At 47.4% G+C, this 18,838-nt stretch overlaps 1 protein-coding gene across 2 annotated transcripts in view; it reads right to left on the bottom strand.

The window, feature by feature from the left end:
* Positions 1–1,209: 1,209 nt before the first annotated feature.
* LOC126522868 (transmembrane protein 135-like) overlaps positions 1,210–18,838 on the bottom strand; it is a 69,902-nt gene continuing 52,273 nt past the window's right edge. For both annotated transcript variants that reach the window (XM_050171709.3, XM_055066600.2), the window contains exons 6-11: positions 16,943–17,332; positions 16,002–16,169; positions 12,294–12,434; positions 9,895–9,993; positions 7,808–7,875; positions 1,210–3,768 (exon numbers count right to left, since the gene is read on the bottom strand). In XM_050171709.3, the coding sequence (XP_050027666.1) occupies positions 3,627–3,768; positions 7,808–7,875; positions 9,895–9,993; positions 12,294–12,434; positions 16,002–16,169; positions 16,943–17,332 (1,008 nt within the window). In that variant the 3' untranslated portion in view covers positions 1,210–3,626. The remainder of the gene's footprint in view (positions 3,769–7,807; positions 7,876–9,894; positions 9,994–12,293; positions 12,435–16,001; positions 16,170–16,942; positions 17,333–18,838) is intronic.

Raw genomic sequence — 18,838 nt, 5'->3', positions numbered from 1 at the left:
GTTGTCACTGCCCTAAAACAAGACTTGCATATTAAGTTCGCCCGTCTAACCGACGAGCTCCCAACACGTTACCCATTGGTGACCATCGGTAATCTGGCCTGGGATGGTGGGGCTGCTACTTCTCACACATGGCCTGCTTCGCTACAGTTGTAGAGGTTTCAACATGCCCAGATCTGATCGGTGCAAACATTTAAAGTTCTAAATCCATGACGTCACACTGGCGCATACTGGCATGGCAATCTGTGAGGCAAAATTCGAAGAAAAAAACAACAACTTTGGAGCGAAAGCATAGCCTGTAAGAACAGCATTTTAAATCCAGACGGCGCTACCCTTCGAAACCTTGGACTTGGACACTATCGCTTGCGGACGCTGGCCGAGGCAAGCGGTATGCGTGTATGTGGGCAGTGGAGCTCGCCTCCTGGTAGCATGGCTACCGTTGTGCCATACTACATGCACCACGTGGCTACCACGAGGCGACGAGAGCACCCACTTCTCCGCGACGAATCAAGAATTCGACACGGGAGGTGACTTCAAGAAGCGCCCAGCCATCTCCTCCATATCTCCGCGACGACGGGCGAGGTCATGCCCCGCCTGGTTCCTGCCGACGAGGGGTCGCCGAAGGAATTTTAAGGGAGAAACGGCCCATTGTGAGAAGGGAGAGAGGCTTGCAGCCGCGGAGTCGGTCTGATGCGCTCCTATTGCCACCTGTACGCTATCATCCACTATCTGTAAATATTGTATAAAGTTTTTCGTTTCTTCTTCGTCTACGGAACGAGTCCGTCTTTCGTCCTCCTCCCCGAAGTCGCAACACTACAGTGGCTAGCATGGCGACGTGACGTTTCCATTCCTCAGTGATATCATTTTGAATAACGAACCAACCTGAAAAAGTCTTGCGGTAAAGCATTCCATAAATGGCGCTCTACAACTTCCAGTACGTAACCAAAATTTTCGATAGGGCCTGGTCAGGGTTAATGTGCGACTTCGTTGTTCAGGTTCAGTCTGACGGCGACTGTATATACGTTGCGGAACCAGGATCAATTCCCGGATGGGGACAGAAAGTTCTTTCCCGGTGACCATGCCAAGGAAACGAGAAGACATTGATATCAGCAGGATATATTACCAAATCTGGTCACACTTGCCCTTCGACTTGTGAAGTAAATACGTATAGCCACAATATAACATTCAGCAAGGCATTGAAACTCGCAGAAGTGGGTTATGTACAACTTTATTTTCTTCCACATGTATGTACAAAACGACACCTTTTGCTCAGTGCATAAAATAATCTGGAAGCTGCGTTTATCGCCATGTAGAACGTAGTAAAATTCACAAACAAACAAGAAACTAAAATTGTGCTCACATTTCTACAGAGCGCTTCGTTAAATTGGCACCCTGTAAAACTACGCGCAGTTTGAAGCGCGGCCTATTACCCCGTGTCGTCATTTGCTCACTGAAAGTGAGCAGAGCTGTGTAGTAACATTTGCGTAGTCTGTGGATACATATCTCTCTGCGCCAGGTTTATCCACAAAAGCACGAGGCAGAGGTACGCGCAAATGAAGTGTCTGGTGCATGTCCTGTCGCGTTTAATATATACGCCTTGTGGTAAAAAACGCAGCAGTGGACCAATAGAAAGCCTGTGTGTACACGTATTAGTACTATAGTGATCAGCACCGTTTACGGTATGCCGGAACGCGTGATAAGAAAGCAGCACTGCTGGCGGCAGCAACATATTGTGAACATCTTGAGCGGTATAGCAACATCCACTACACGTTATATGCAGCTCCCGACGAGATTATGGCAGCGGTTAAATAAACAAAGTGATTGCGACAACATATGGTTCTGTGGACTCTGGTTCGAACTCAGCTTCACGAGGCTGCAGCTGCTAAGATCTTGTTCATGACTAAACTACACGCGCTTTACACACTGGCCAGTATTTATGGTCCACTCCAAGGCCTATAGTCCGGAATGTTTCGAAAGTTGGCACGATTCTTTTTTTTCCCACCGTTTCTGGCCGCTAGTGGCGCTGGCACTGCACCAAATCGCGGCCTCCGAGAGCTTGCGCGCAGCGTACGTGCGTGTGGCCAAAATCTCGGAGGACATGACAGAACTTGGGGAGGCGGAACTTCACATACACACTCAAGCGCCGGCGTGCGTATGAAATCTGACCTAACGAAACAAAGTGGACGCTGCACACATATACAACATTTGCGTGACGTACGTGGAACGCAGCAAAGCAGGCGCATATGCACAGGTACGTGTTACAGTTTGGAAAACATACATAAGCAAAAAAAAAAAAGTAGAAAGGAATGAACCACCACGGTTACCTCCGAAACGAAATAAAAATCAGCACCAGGCAACTTTTTTTTTTTATTTAGGCACGGGAAGTCTCATAATCTGAATATTATAGCAGTCCGCATACATATTCCACATCTTTTCTTTTCTGATGTGCAAAAAGTTTACTTGTGCAAAAAAAAAAAAAGGACATTCATGTTAATTTTCACGCTCCACATAAATATGGAGCTGGGTACTACGGTAGGTCTCGCGTCTGCGAGTAGACCTATACGTAGCTGCGCTTTGAAAGTAAATCAATCCTTGCGACACCGTTTTCGCGCATTGCAACTTCCAGTGGTGGGTTTTTACGCAATACTTACTTGAATATAGGGCTTCGAGTATATTGCCACATTGTTTAAACATTTTCTAAATCGGAACTGTAGCCAAGCATCATTATATCAGACCCGTTAGTTTTTCCTTTCTCTCGATAACGTTAGGTGACATGGGTAGTCTACATGCCTACATCAGATCGAAGGTGATCGAAGATTGCGCGACGCCTGAAGATGTCGTGTTGCATCGGATATATTCATTGTGGCGTTCGATGCACGAGAATAACAGGAGTCCAGGGTGCAGAACGGGTTCGGTAAGCATGACTTAAGACAGAAGACCCTACCCTATGCTGTCCTTCTCGTTTAAAGCTATCCGCTTTTAAGCAACCCAGTTAATGCGCGGCAAATAGTTCAGAGCCAGAACTTGTTACAATCAACAATAAGTGCTGATATGGCATCGTTTGACGAGCAGTGTCCAAGCTCCTATAAAACGAAGAAGAAAAAAAAACGAGGAAGCATATTTTCTTGTAGGAACGTGAATCTCTGAGAAGCGGATGATTTCGAGAAGCTCGTGAAATGGCCTTTCCGAAATGCATCAATGCACGGTGTATGTACCAGCCAACATATTGTTAAAGAAATTTTTTTTCAGTTGTATACAGATTGTCAATAGTTCTTGCTTTCGTTCATTACCCGTTTGTCATCTGCAACACAATATAACACTGCGAGCTGCAGTTCAACGACGTTCGGGCTGATATTTTTTTGTGGAGAGGGTGGCATTGATACGTCGCGGAGAAGTCAACAGAACAGTCCTCAAAAATGGTCCAGTGAGGAAAAAGTCTGTAAAACCTTTCGCATACGCGGGAAGCGTGTTTTGCACTTCCAGACACAGGAAGAGCTGCAACTTGCGGTGGAGGGAGGCTTAGCGCCTTGCTATACAAAGAAAAGTAAAAAATAATAAACGGCTGAAAAAACAGTTCCTGCCGTATCACACTTTCTTTTTTCATTCCCGGCGCCACACTGTACTGGAGGTCAGAAGGGTACCCAGACGAGGACAGACTCCTGGAACTTGCGCGTGGTGAACTTCAGGTCCAGTTTGGGCCAAAAGTCCTCGAACAGCTTAGACGAGTGCACACCGAACATGTCGTACACGTGACGGTTCAGCAGCGAAAACCTGAAATCAATCAATCAATCAATCAATCAATCAATCAATCAATCAATCAATCAATCAATCAATCAATCAATCAATCAATCAACGTTTATTAGTGATAAAATGTGAGCGGTACACAGTGGAGTGTGCAGAAGGAGGTCCCAAAGTTACTAACCGCAGGCGGGACCTCCTATTTTAATACACTGAAAATTATTATAGCGAAAATACAATAAAAGCAAATTGAAGATTTCATACACAACAAACACAGCATCAAAAATTTCAGTTCTTAACATGGAAATCATAATGAAACACGCACAGTTAACAAACTTTGCGGAAGGCAACAGTTATACATTGAATAAAATCATCTATAGCTTCCGCCTAAATACGTACATTTTTTTTTTAAATTTAGGTGGAAGTGAATTCTGTAATGAAATTGACGAGAAAGGAATGCTCATTTTCCCATAATTAGAAAGTGTTTTAAACAGCAGAACGTTATTACGGAGAGAAAATCTATTTCTTTGGGATTAGATAACACGAAGGCCGGAAAAGTGCCGATTATAAGTATGCGATGAAATACCTTAAAAACAAAAGAGAGAGAGCAAGGACAAAACGAAACACGAAGACTGTACGTATATAGCTCAGCGATAGGCAGTATGTCTAGTTGCATGAAGACAGGATGAGACAGCGATAGTAGGTAGCAGAAGTAGTAAGGCGCACTGCTTGCTCTTGCAGTTTCTTGTGAGGCCTAATGCGAACTGAATGTGAATTTCTCCAAGATGTAATGCTGTAACTTAGGTGACTATGCATAGATGCATAATAGAGCGCAATAAGATTATTTAGGGTAAAACACATTCTAGATTTTAACAATGTCCCAATTCCAAAGCAGAGAAGGAAAGACATATTTTGATGTTACGGCGAAGCTGTGCGACATTCTGGCAAGAAATCAGTCATATATATATACATATATATATATATATATATATATACACGCAGGAAAGAGACGATGAACTTTTTGGAAGACTTCTTTTAACGTTTTCGGCTGGTGGACCAGCCTTCGTAGAGTACAGTTGGCTGGTCCACCAGCCGAAAACGTTAAGTAAAAGAAGTCTTCCAAAAAGTTCGTAGTCTCTTTCCTGCGTATGTTACGTCGGGTCCTGCGTGCTGAACTTTGAAGAAAACCCCTATATGTATGTATGTATATATATATATATATATATATATATATATATATATATATATATATATATATATATATATATATATATATATATATATATATATATGTATGATTCAATACAGTTCCGGGCAGGAGCTCCCGAAGAGTATTTTCATTGGAAAGGAGGGAGGAGCCGGGAATTTGTTGTAATGAATCCCAGGCTTAATTTTACTGATTTACAATGTCGGCTCGCATGTTATGGACAGCGTGTGGACATTTCCTCGGCGCGGCCACTGTTGCATGTACTACCTTGTTCGCGAAGCACGCGTTGATAGACCGTGTGACATGTTTCGCCGGAATATGTAGTGATATAAGGTTGGGGGGATGTGGGGATGCGCGACTCTCACGCGTCCTTTGATATGTTGTTTTCCCGCATGGCTCCCGTCTCCTGTAATCCGGCTTCGCCGCGTGGCTTTACTCGGCGGTCGGTATGCTTGCAGGGTGCTTGCAGTACGAGAGATGGCGCGAGTGTGGCTCTGCTAATCTATCTGCTAGCGCCGCCTAACGGCGGGGTTACTTGGGCGCAAGTAGGAGAAGACTCTTCCTCTTTGGCTCGGGTTCGGCAAGCGGCGCGGACGTTCTGCGCGTGCGCAGATCCATGCTTCCGCGAGACCGTCTCGCGAGGCCTTCCCCGGACACGATCGTTCGAACGCGTCACCGTTCGCGTGACCGTACGCGCGAACGACCAGGCGTTGGTGTTCAGCATGGGGGCGAACATATTCGCTCGTTATCCGGTCGCGGTGAGTCGGACTTCCGCGATTTGTCGCGCGCCCATCGGCATGTTGTGTGGATAGCAACCCCGCTAGCAGGCGTTAGTCTATGAAAGGTGCAATAAATGCCCTTGTCATTGTTTGCACTGCTGCGTCGTCGTTCCTTCGTCCCAAGAGCACGGGTGAGAACCCCGCAGGCTTTTCACTGGTCGATCTGGAGCGGCCGCCGAAATCCTCGAGCGAGCGCTCGGGTTTCACAAATCCGAATCGGCCAGCGGAGCGCAAGTACGCTCCGCGTAAAAACGAAAAGCCGGGGTATAGTGTACATACACCCCGGCTTTTCCTGCACCCCTTACCCCCGCTCCCGGGGTCCCTGTTCGCGGGTGTTTTCTGCTTTCTTATCAATTTCCCTTTCCTGGGAGTGTTCTTCCTTATAAGTGTTGTTCAAATTTCAGAGAGCGCTCCAATACGAAAAGACTCTCCTTCGCTACACCTTTGCGAGAACTCTCAAAACAACGGATTGCTGTTTAACTTCTTTATGCCTGAGTAACTGTTCTTGCTCCGTGTTTCTCGCGATTCCCGACGGAGTACCAAGACCGAGTCAATGTACTCCGCTGGGAACTCGGGCGGGGGAGCGGCGAGGAGGAGACTGCGCGGATTATCAGAAAGGAGTTATACTTGCGCAAAGAGGTAGCTGTTACTACTGCGCCACCTTTGCTCCCTCCAAGTGTGGATGTATACAGAGTAGCGTTTCGGTTATCCGCGTTAGTTTTTGTTTTTATGTAGGACGTAACTCGGTTTTTAACTGTGGGGCCTTCTGCTAATGAACGCGTGCATTAGCAGGAAGTGCACTGAATATATCGAGCAACAGGCTATAGGACAGGTACTATAGCCGGATCCCTTGCAGATCGTCCGAACAATCTATATCTACCTACCTATGCGTATATCTTCCTAGATATCGATCCGCATATCTTTCCGTCCGATCATCTATCTGTTTATCGGTCCATCCGTCCGTTTAGTTATATATATCGCTATCGGAAAGCCATCTATTTGGAAAGTCCGCAATGGGCTATCGCACGGCGTCAAGCTCTGCCGATCCTGCAGCGGCGGAATCGCGCAAATATAAGAACTCTGGCTTAATTAACGAGCAATACGCTTACGTCTACAATTCGCGAAAAGCTGCGAGGCAACGCGCTCGGCTAATTTACACCCGCGCGAGCGTCTCGGAAATGTCAATCGGAAAGGTCTCGAGAAGTTGTCGATCAATCAGCCACCGCTCGTCGGAAGTTCGTCGGAAGCTCGTCGGCACTGAGGTGTCGGAATTTCGCGAACAACGCAACTGCTCCCACATTAAAAAGATACACGAGGAAAGCAGAAAAACGTATGGTAGCCTTGCTTTGATATTCTTTCCAACACGTACCTTCTTTTTTTCCGTATATTTCTTTAACGCGCAATGCCGATAGCTGGTGCAAAGAAAACTATAAAGGGGACAAGCATAGATCAGTCCCGGAGTCAGTGCCATATCAATCCAATTGCGGTGGTGTTGGTTGCTTAATTATGGTACTTAATGTTTTGCGCTGTTGCACATACCGCTTCGCAATGCTTTAAAATGAGTTGTGATTGTTCGTGGTTTCCTTCTGTGTGCGTGTGTGCTTGTTCCTGAGACCGCGTCCTTATGGTCAACAGTGGTCGAACAAGCAAATGTCGCTGGAGCCAACATTTCCACAAGATGGACTTATCTCCGTCGGGAGCCAAGTCCCATTTGTCGAAACGTTGGATTCAGCGACATTTCCTTGTTCGACCACCACTTCCAGGCCTCCGTCTTCCTACGGACGTTTTGTCTCGTTTGACTCTTTTGTAAGGTGCAGGAGACCAGTCCCGGAAGTCCGTGCAGATCGTATTACGCGCCGACTTGCATCGCGATCTTACCATGAACGTCATTGACTAGTCACGTATTAGCTCCACCCATAAAAAAGCAATAGAAATTCATGACAACGTGGCGCGCAACTTAAAACACGCGCGTATAGACCGACAGATTCACTGGAGACGTCATGCGACGTCAGACGAGCAATCTGAAACGCAAAAACAAAAAGAACTCCTTGCTTTAAAGCAAGGAGTTCATTGCTCGCGGACGTACCTGTCGGATGACAGCCTGTTGAGGAAAGCCCAATATGTCGGCCTGAGATTGTGTGGTTCGAAGACAGCCTGTGGAAGAAGTAAAAAGTATAAACGTGCCGTTCTTTGCCAATCCCCTCAGCAACCATGCGCCGCAATATTTGAGGCCATCATCGTCAACGAAACGAAACACCGACCAGTCTACATGATCAGGAAACAAAACGCGCACAGCATCAAGAATGTAGTGGCACGATTAAAAGATATGTTGGCGACTTGAAACGCCGCCGCCTATCCCTGTCTCTCGAACCCAAAAACGTGACATGACAGTGCATTTAATGTTTCTATACTCAACTACACGCGATATTTTCCCGAAGGGTTGGATAAGCCACACAGCATGTGCAGTGGAATGGCTACAATGCACATGGCTGCAATGCATGGTTACAATATACCCAAACCACATAGAGGCGCACATAGAATCGTGGACAGAACACAGTCACACTTCATCAGGCACACGGGATCTATATATACGCATTGACTATACAGAGCTTTCCTCAAGTTATGGCGGTTGAGACTGCGCTGTCTGTTGGCGAAAAATGTCACTCGCGTCTGATATAAACAACTCTTGTATACGTGTGCATCGTGCTTTCTGGTCATGAACACGATTCCCACGTAAACCGTCAGTAGCGATTGTCAAAGCCAGCGCTAGCTTTCCTTTTTTTTTATTTCTCCGTTGCGTGTTTATGACAAAGAATGACTGCGCTGGCGCTAAAGGTATTCAGCTGGCGCCGCACATTCCCGCAGGCGGCTCGCGCGTAGGTGTGTAGTGATCGGTTGTTTTAGAAGAATAGACAAGTAAGGAAATTACTGCTAACCACATCGCAACTCCCTAGCTACATCTACTAACAACCTGGAATTCGGTCAGAGAGTGACATTACAGGCAGTGGCTAACGCAAGAGACAGAGAAATAATAATTAATAGCAAAGGCACTAAAACCCCAGTGCGGGCCTCCTGGTGGCCTCATGCCTCCTCCTGGCCCAGCACGTTCTTGAAGTGCTGCACCAGAAGCGGACACCACAGTTTTTTTTTTTTTTCAGACTTTCGTGGGGGAAGTGGTGCACTCCTCCCAGCTGCCGGGACTCTGGCTCTGTGGTAGTTTAGAAAGCCTTGTCTCTCTAAAGGTGGTGTTGGCAGGGCACTCCCACAAGGTGTGTTTATTCGACGGATAGGCCCCGCACTGTTTGTAAGTGGAGGAACCTGGGGCCCTGTTGATATAATACGCATAGTGTGGTGTGAGTAACGTGTGTGTTTGTGCTTTTCGTATGACTGAGGCGTCCTCTCTCGAATGCGTGTATACTATAGGATGGTGTGTTGGGAAGTGTCGATGCTTCCCGGCGAGACTTTAAATAATTGTACCCTTTCGTTCCGCTGCATCTTCGGCTCTTTTTAACGCAAGAGGAACTGAGCCGAGACGCGCACCTCGATCGGCGAGGATCGAGGTGCGTGCTCGGGACACATTGTAAAATAATTTACACCGTTAAGAGTGAAAAGGGGTGTAAATATGTCTAACTCACACCCTTAGGGTGTTATTTATGTGACACATTAAGGGTGTGAGTTAGCAAATTTACACCCTTTCTCACTGTTAAGGGTGTAAACTATTTTACAGTGCAGTGGAAGGTGCGTTGAAGGATCGGGTCGTCACAAAGAAGCTAACGCTCAACATATTTCTATCCACATTGCTTCAGTTGCACGACCATGACCATGGCACAAACTACTAAGCTATACAAGGCCGAACCCTATGCAGCTACAAAGCGACTCCGCAAAGGAAGATGCTGTTAAAACATTTTACGGTATGCGTTTGCCAATACAGAAAAATGATATTACCGTGCATCAAAGCTCAATGAAAAATAGAAATACTATTTTTCAAATTCCTGCAAAGCCGGTTCAGACAAATGCGAGCTTTCGTGCATGATTTCACCGCGCCATTTTTTAATTTTCTGATAATGACATACGCGAGCCGCAAAACGTTCTTCGGCCGGGTGTACTCAGCGAATTCTCAACTATCATCACGTGCAGTTATCTTCACAATTAGGCATAACTCCCATAACTTACCGCGTAGAACAGCACCGCGCAAGAGACAGAGTAGAGAAGGACGGGCGAGTTGGGCACGCAGGGAAGAACGCCTTTGTCCATTCCTGCCATGTAGACGTTCTGCGAGCGCGTAACACACACGAGACAGGAAAAAAAAAAAAGGTTAGTTTTTAGGAACACTAAAGGAAGCAACAGATACATTCGAACCCGAATATCGAATTATTCTCTATATCGAACACGCAAAACTTATAAGTCGATACTTCTGTAAAAGATGTGCTCTCTCCTAACCGACTGAACGTTGAATACACCGAACTCGCGGCGTGTATATATATTATATATATACGATGCCAACGCCACAAAATCGCTTGAATTGCCGTGATCGCGGCTTTCAGGTATAGCGGGCTGGCGAAGGTGTGACAGTCTCGCGCACCGAGAACGCCGTTAGGGAGCTTTAGATTTGGGGCATGCAAGCGTTCTGGCCCATCCTCCTAATCTAAAACTCTCCATTATTAGTGACGCTAAGGAACAGTTCAAGGCACAGGCAAAGCTTACAGCCATGCTACGCGTAGTTTTGAAATAATGGATTCCTTCCTTGCGTTCTCTACTGGAGGCAACAAATTCCCGTATTTCGCATCACAAGATCTCAGTTTAGGCGGTTTAAGCCTCTATCGAAATGCGGCCGCCGTGGCCGGGATTCCATCCCGCGACCTTGTGCTCAGCAGCCCAACACCATAGCCACTGAGCAACCACGGCGGGTTTCCCTGCTTTTTTTTTTTCCATCAATGCTCTAAACGTCTCTTGCTTATATCGACAGCTGACCGAATGATGCTTTTGTTGACTTTAAATCCAAGCGCTTCTGGAAGGTGTGCGTTACCTACGGGTCTCACTGGGTGGATACCATCGCATTCCATTAGGATGTGCCGAGTGGTCTCCGGATTTTTTGCTGCAGCATACACATGTCTCATCTATTTCCGAATATTTGCTCCGGTATGTTTTTGTCCTTAGGCAACCGGCTCGAGCCTCAAATGGCAAGGCATTGCCCTTTGTGTTATCGTACAATTTTTCCCTTCCAATTTCTTTCTTCTCGTTCCTGTAAATCTCCATGGTCCCTTTTTATTTCCATTATTTGCATCCAGCTCACTGTCTCCGTTTCTCTCACGTTCTTTTTCGATTACTCCTGGTTGTCTATTTGCACTTTCAGTTAGCCTGTACTTAGTTTCCAACATTTTTTTTTTTTTTTGCCTCTTCCTCCATTCTGTGTCCACGCGTTTCATGTACGGATACGTGTGCACTTTAGCCGCCCATTTATTTTGATCCATGTTCCTAAGCCCTTCATCAGAACTAATTTCGCTATGCGCTTCCCTGACTTCGAAAGAGGCCGAACCCATGTCACCCTGTACTACCTCATTTGTGGTTTTACCGTGGGTTCACAAAGCTAACCTGCCTACCGATCTATGGTTAGCTTCCAACCCTGACAATACATCCGATTTGAAGCACAAAATCGCATTTTCGAACGTTAGCGCTGACACTACTGCTCCTTTCCATATTCCATGCACCCTTTCATATTTATTGTGACCACAAAGTGCTGTGTTAGATTACTGCGGCATTGCGCTTCCCTCCCATTTTTCCTCATATTATCTTGGTCGGTGCGCGAGTAAGCTTTTTCTCCGTTTATGTTTACGCCGAGGTATTTGTATTGCTTGACTACGGTCAAGAGTTGCTGTTGAATTGATGCCACGTAATTGTCTGTTCCTTAAAGATGACGCCACCCGGCGTCATGATTTTCGACAGCCTCTGCTAGCGGCTGCTTAGCTGTTTATTGACGTTTAATTACTATGTTGCGTTTTCAAGGAGCCGAATGCTACCGCTAGCGAGGTTTGGCAGGATATCCTGCGACAAAGTGGCCCATAAGCCGCAAGAATAGTTCGAAATCTGTGACGTGACGCTGACGTGTTAACGCTGCTGCTTCGGCGCAAAATTGAAAGAAAGAATGCTTGCACTCTGTTTTCTCCGCTAGTGATCAACTTCTTCCCGCAGAAAAAAAAAAAAACTGATATTCTTGAAAAAAAGAAAACTTTACATCATTCTAAGCATAGTTACCAGATGCAATTCACAGAATTGTGCTATCATTTTTCCTTGCTGAGTTAGAGTTGTAAACTTCATAGTTTCGTTTCCTGAAAATTTTCGATTTTTGCCCATTTTTAATAAAATATTGACAACCTAAATAAAAATTCGGAACCAGCAGTCACTAGATCTTAAGTTTTTCTCAGGAAACCGTTTTTGCGTTTTACATGTATTTGAATAGGCCGCGTCGGAGTGCGGCTCGAGCTAAAGCTTCCTCTTAAGTGGGCAGCCCCTACACGCGGCGGGGCGTCACAAAGCACGGCGCAGCCTGGCATACGTTGGAGCCATTTCCTCACCTCGACGAGCTTCCAGACTAGGTAGAGTGCAATGCTGGGGCTGGGGTACCAGAACATGGAGAGTCCTGCCAGAAGACCAGCCGGCAGGGCGTGCCAGTCGCTGCGACCGTCTCCGCTCCACCGCAGCAGGCAGCTTACCAGCTGGAAAACAACGCACCAGGTTTTTGCATTCACTCTACCTTATAACGACTTGGCAACAAATGAAGTGACAACAGAATAGTGCGACATAGAACAAAAATGGCATTTATTGCTTGTATGCAAGGGCACCAGACAACCGAAGTATATGCAAGGAACGGTTCCACCTCGATGGAATACGTTGACAAATCAATGAAGTTGGACTCACCACGGAAGGTCAAGTACCAAGCGAGTGGTTCACCCATGCCCGACAACGACGCCTTCATTCATTCACAAAACTTTATTAGTGTCCTGATGCCAGGTCTTTTCAGACCGAGGCGGGCCGCGTCCACGTCGGCACCGCCAGGCAGAGCCTTATGGCGTTATCGTGGACCCTCTGGACAGCCCGTAGTTGATCTTGATAAGAAGAGCTTGATATCATCTTGTGCCAGTAAAGCCATATTTTTTCGGGGTCGGCGAGAGTCGCGGGACAGCCCGCCAGCATGTGTCTGATATCAATGATGCCATCGCACACGTTACATTCTTTCCTAATTTCTCTTTCGGGGTGAATTTCATTTATGAAATACGGAGTGGGGTACGTCCCGGTTTGCAGTAAACGTAGCGTGACTGCCTGAGCCCTGTTCTGCCAAGAATTATGCGTATGCAATCGGCAGTGTGTTTGACTGACTGTCGCGCTGGTGATTGCACACGCATAATTATTGAAGCTGCTGTGATAGCATGGGAAGGTAGCGTACGTGGTGACTGCGATTATGTGGCTTTGAATGCAATACCTTTCTTTGCTGGTTTCTCCCGTTTTCGTGGTTGGTCAGTGAACGGTGAAAGATGGTCGGACTCGGCAAGGAAAGCGTTCGTTCGTTCATTCTATCCGCCTGCGACGACAAGTCACCGTCGATGGTTTCCTGCACAGTTTTCTTTTTCCACTTCGTTTCGACTATTTCTTGTTTGGCTAGTTGCGGGTATGTGTCGACTACAATAAACAACGCAAGCTGCATGGCAGTCGGCTCGTCCCCGTGGCGGACCACTCGGTCTTGTACGTTCTGCATTTTTGCATCGTTACCCAAACACTGTCCCATACCGCCACTAAAATACAGTCGACCAAAAAAGTTTACGGACCACGGGGTCTCAAAAAATGCTAAATATATCAGCAGCCTTCAAAAGTAACCAGTAAAACCATACATCACAATGTTGTTCACATATACCAGTAAAGGCTCTAAATGAGAATACGAGGCTACGTTTTGAGGCTGCGGAGATATTCAGCTTTTCGTCAGGTCCCTTGGTCCGCAAACATTTTTGGTCGACTGTACATAAGCAAACGAATTGAAGATACGCCATTGGGCGAGTTCACTGCGACATGCTGCTATCCCCAACGCAAGCGGACGGAACCTTTAGCGAAAAGGCCAGACAACGCAGAACTCGATCGACCAATACTTATTGCTAGATTCGGCAGAATGTATGTGCCATAATCAAAAAAGCCAAGAATGACTTCAGAAAGGGCACCTCTTGAGCATCGACCCTTACATCGCGTACGACACGCGCCTAAGAAAGCAATTCAAGCTTCTTTTAAAGCATATCTTTGTATTGCCTCTTACTCCCACTTTACGGATGCAGTCTTCCTGAGCAGGCAACACCGTGGGGCGCTGGGTACGAGCAGCCGGGTATATGTCAGGTGGACAGAATTGGGTTTGTGTCTGAGGCACAAAGGATATACAGATGCCGTAAATGTATTTTAAATATGTATCGTATTTCTAGGTGCCACACACACCTCTCATAAACATTCTTTCCTCGAAAAGCGCCATAAGTCGCCTTTGTCCTCGTACCACAGACTGTTCTCGTGTCATCCATGCCCTATACCTCGCTGACTCAAACAAGCTTCGCGTCTTTTAGCTTCCAACATTACGTTAGATTGGCGTTTGTCTTTTTTTTTTTTTTTGCAGAAAAAAGAAGTCGCACTGCCACGCGTATCACCCAAAGCCAGCAATTTCTACTGCCCCTATTTCATCGCCCTTGTCGGCCTACGGCGACTCCTGCGCGTCTGTCTCCTTACGACACATATATCCCTGCCCGGCCAATCAGAACTTCAGCAGACGAAATTACATGTCCACTAGGTGGGTCCATGGCACACTCACAGAATACCCCCCGCCCCCCCCTCCCCACCTCTTTCTTTCGAATTGCCAATGCACCGAACTGTCCTCCACGTACATCACTACGAGCAAGCGTGGGCAGCGTTGAAAACGAGGAAATTAAACACGACGCAGTGTGTACCTGTGCAGAGAGTCGTCGGTTGCGGAGTCCAGAAACGAGGTCACTAAGAAGCACTGGCGCAAGACCTTGGCTACGTGCAGCTGCCAAGACAAATGTTTAGTATACAAACACGCTTGCTCCGAGCAAAGAGCCAACGGTTCGGCGCGGATGTCACGAAGTGACGAAGTGTACACAAAGCAGATCCTTAGTGGGCAGGTCGATCGTGTGATCAGTGGCCGTGTCTTCGCGAATTAAGCGCGCTCGAGCGCTATTTTTGTCCGGACAGACAGGAACAACACCAGGCCGCGGGCGCTTCCCACACTGCACACGACGCGTATGCACTAGGCGACAAAATTCCACGGAACACTAAATCTGACAAAAAAAAAAAAAAAAGCTGATTAGCTGGGCATGCTCACAATGCAGCCAAGTATTCGCATTTCCAGCCTGTGCCAGTATATGTGAACAATTAAGAACATTGTAATGTTCGGTTTTACTGATTGCTGTTACAGGCTGCTCGGTAATTGAACGTTTCCTGAGATACCGTAGCCCGTAAACTTTTTTTTTTTTTTTGGCTGACTGTATATGCGTTTGAGATCAATGAAACAGCACATATATATCGTACATATTGTGATGTGAACCTGGCCGCTGTCAGCTTTAACAGGAATCCTCGTGCCACGAAATAACATTCACACACTACACACACCGCCCCCTGTCCCGCCCATCTCCCATTTTACCAAACTTTCTGTTGAAGAAACCTTATAAAAATGAATGCAGACATCCTTTCGGATGTATATAGACTTGTAGACTATTTCACCTGCCACAAACTAGCACTTATCTATATGCCGACCGCAGATAAAAGTCCTTAATATGCATTTCCTTTGGTATATACGGAGATTCATACTTCCGGATGAATTAGTTGCGAAAGCCTGCGGGCATTAGTTTAAGATCATAGATTAAAATGCCGTCTATATATAGAGGCAGCCTGTTGACACTTTTTTACACTTACACTTTTTATGTACATGCATGCTTGGATGAGTTACTTGTTGTAGCTCCATTCAAGTGGTATATTGCTGGCAAAGCTAGTCAAATGACTTGGAAGGACAGACACTTGCCAGCGCAATCATTGCTCCGGCGTTTGTTCCTTTCACGTCCTTTTGTCTGGCGTTGTGCGCTAGCATATACAGTAATGTCTACAGACAACCTATACAGATTTGATAGAAAAACTCTACAGAGCCTTTCTATGAGCTATAAAAAATAAGCTTTTTTTTAAAGGATAAGTGCGACTCTTCGACGATTCGCTTTCACCAGCTGCAAACAAGACCCTTAGATTACCCTGTAGATGCCAGCGAAGGAGCCAAGGAATGCGCCCAGCCAGAGGTTGCTCCGCCGGAAGAGCACGGGGTAGATGCAGCTCGCGTCCTGCATCAGGCGACGCCTCGCGGCCACCAGCCGAAACAGCAGCCGCAGGCCACAGCCCAGCATGAAGGGGCGCAGGAAACCCTGCATTCGGGTAGACGCACAGTGTAAGCACGTCTATACCCCCACAACCTGTAACGCATACAGCACCGAGAAAGCCAGTGATCGGCGCATCGCATACAACCACGCATGGCGCGAGAACAGATCCTTATCGCCAGTGACTGAGCGTGAATCGCTTGGGTGAATGCACTTCTGACGCGTCGTGCCCGCGGATACTACAGCTGTAATAAATGTTAGATGAAGCTTAGTGGCTTTCCAGGGCACGTACCATCTGAGTGAGTTCTTTTTATGTAGCAATAGCTGCGGAATACGCTGGATGTCTAAAGTTTTGCAGTTGCCGTACACGACTAAAGCAGAAATACTAGATGACTGCATTAATCCATCAATCCATACTCACCGTGAACGGAGAAGGAAAATAGAATGAGGGTGTAAGACCTGAAGCCTGCCGATGAGCACATATTCTGCAGCCCACTCGTAAATGAGTGGAACAGTGGCACCGAGGTTAATGTAACCTATAGCAAGCTATACATAAACTAAAGAAAAAGAAGAAACGTGGATCGGTGCTCTCGCAGGTCGTTGCTAGACAACGCGAGGCGGCGCACAGCTGGGTTGAGTTTTCTGGTAACGCTCCACGGCGGAACTGAAAGCTTATACAGCTCCGCTGTTAAAACAATCTATCCAAATGCCGTCGCGGGGCATATCTCTGCAGCGTTCATAGCAACCCCCCCTCCCCCCCAAGTACACGCGCCTTTAACAACCCCTGCCCTTCGCGCGAGCAACCAGAACACGTGGCCCACCTGAAAGACGTGCGCCACGCATCCGCGCTTGTGACCGCAGGACCAGTGCCTGGCGTTCAGCCCCAGCGCGGCGAGCCTCTTCTGCATGCCCGGCCCTTGGTCGTCGAGCAGCCGAGACGCGTAGTCGACGAGCTGCCTGGCCTTCTCCTCGGCCTCGCCGCGGCCGGCCAGGTCCCCGGGGGGGCTGTCCACCCCCGCGCGCAGGATGGGAGGGGTGGGCGAGCCGCCCGACGAGCTGGGCGTGTGGGAGCACGAACTGCCGCCGCCGGACGCCAGCACTTCCTCGCGACCCACGATGAACTGGAAGGCCCGGCTCACCGGGTCGTTGGAGAAGCCGCTGCGCCGGATCACGTACAGGAACAGCGCGGACGCGACGCTGAACAGGATGACCTGGGCGCGCGACACGGACGGCGAGATGTAATAGATATGGACTTGCGCAAGCGCCGCAAGAGTCCGTCTCTACGCCTGGAAAGATCAGCCAAATAGACATGCCCCTCGCCCCCCACCCACCCACCCACTATGATTAGGTCACCTGTCTGTTTAAGAACACCGCAGGGACGAAGAGCTCTCCTAGCGATCTCTGCCCTGAGTCATCCGAAGCCCTCCTGTCCGCAATCTTCCTGATCTCATCATACCGCCTATTCCTCTGCTGCATTCCACTGCGTTTCATTGCCCTTGCTACCCTTTCTGTTGCTTCAAGGACAACACATTATCTACTGTCATTCGCAAAATCAAAACATCGTTTATTGAAGGGCTCCTCTAAATAGCAACGTCGCACATTGTGTCACCGGCTGACTTTTGACTATATATTTTCGTACTTTTCTGCCTGTGGCGTCGGTGTTAAATTTGGGACAGTGATAGCCAGCGCTCTGAGCGACAATGACCTAAGGTGAAGTTGCGTCGCAGTGATCTTTCGACTTCGAAGGTTGGCAGCCGGGAAAAAAGAGTTGGGGAGGGGGGATGGTAACGTCTACTAAGCGGCTCGGGCATAAACGAAAGCTTGATCAGGCTAGGCGCTGGTATACACCGTTGAATAAACATGTCCTTCATTTATGCTACATATACACGCAGATTACAAAACTGCATTTCTTTTTCTTGTTCACCCCCCCCCCCCCCCCCCCTGTTTTCTGCAGCACACAAACTTCCGAAAGTTCCGATAACACCCCATAAAAGGTAGTGTTCACAAATAGATATGCTCAACTTTAAAACAAAAAAAAAAGGATCCTGGTTTATCTATTCGAATTCGTGGGGTTCATTTGCCAGAAAAATTATTAGAAATTTAACATTTTTGGTGTGTAGATTAAAGGTCCGCGCAACAAAACCAAAACGACTTCCACGCAATGTAAATGAGGTTCTGGCGCAACAAACACGCACCGGAACGCCGGGAGCAAAAAAAGAAGAAAGAAAGAAGAGCTCTTCCAATGGGCGAATATCGTTTCTAACGAACGGTAGCACGCCCTGACACAAAACTCTGTGTAATCCTGTTCAAAAGTAGCCACGCTTCTGGGCTCTTCAGTCCAGAAGAGCGCAACAACGTCGTAATGACGCGCCGTGAAGCTGCTTCCTCCGCTGCCTCCCGAGTGGTCGCCAGAAGGGAAGTTACGAAATGGTGCCGGCATCACGCGATCTTTTCCTCGCCATACCCTCTATACTCTTTTTCCTATGTACCGAGACATGTCAGAGGGCAACGAAAAAACCAGAAAGGCTGTTTTTTTTTTTTTGTAGTCATTAATGGCCTGCCCACAGTCGTGGATCATTATACACGCAGGCCATATGTGCCCGTCTCTTCAATCTCGAGTGGGCATCGCACGTCAGGTAAGTGACCGGGAATGCGCATGTGACGCAAGAAAACTGGTCGCTGACGCGATAAGTTCGAAAGAGGGGAGGGAACCCGCG

The sequence above is a fragment of the Dermacentor andersoni genome, chromosome 6 (assembly GCF_023375885.2).
Source record: "Dermacentor andersoni chromosome 6, qqDerAnde1_hic_scaffold, whole genome shotgun sequence".
NCBI lineage: Eukaryota > Metazoa > Arthropoda > Arachnida > Ixodida > Ixodidae > Dermacentor > Dermacentor andersoni.
The sequence above is the reverse complement of the archived record's forward strand: the minus strand, read 5'-3'. Positions and strand labels throughout refer to the sequence as shown.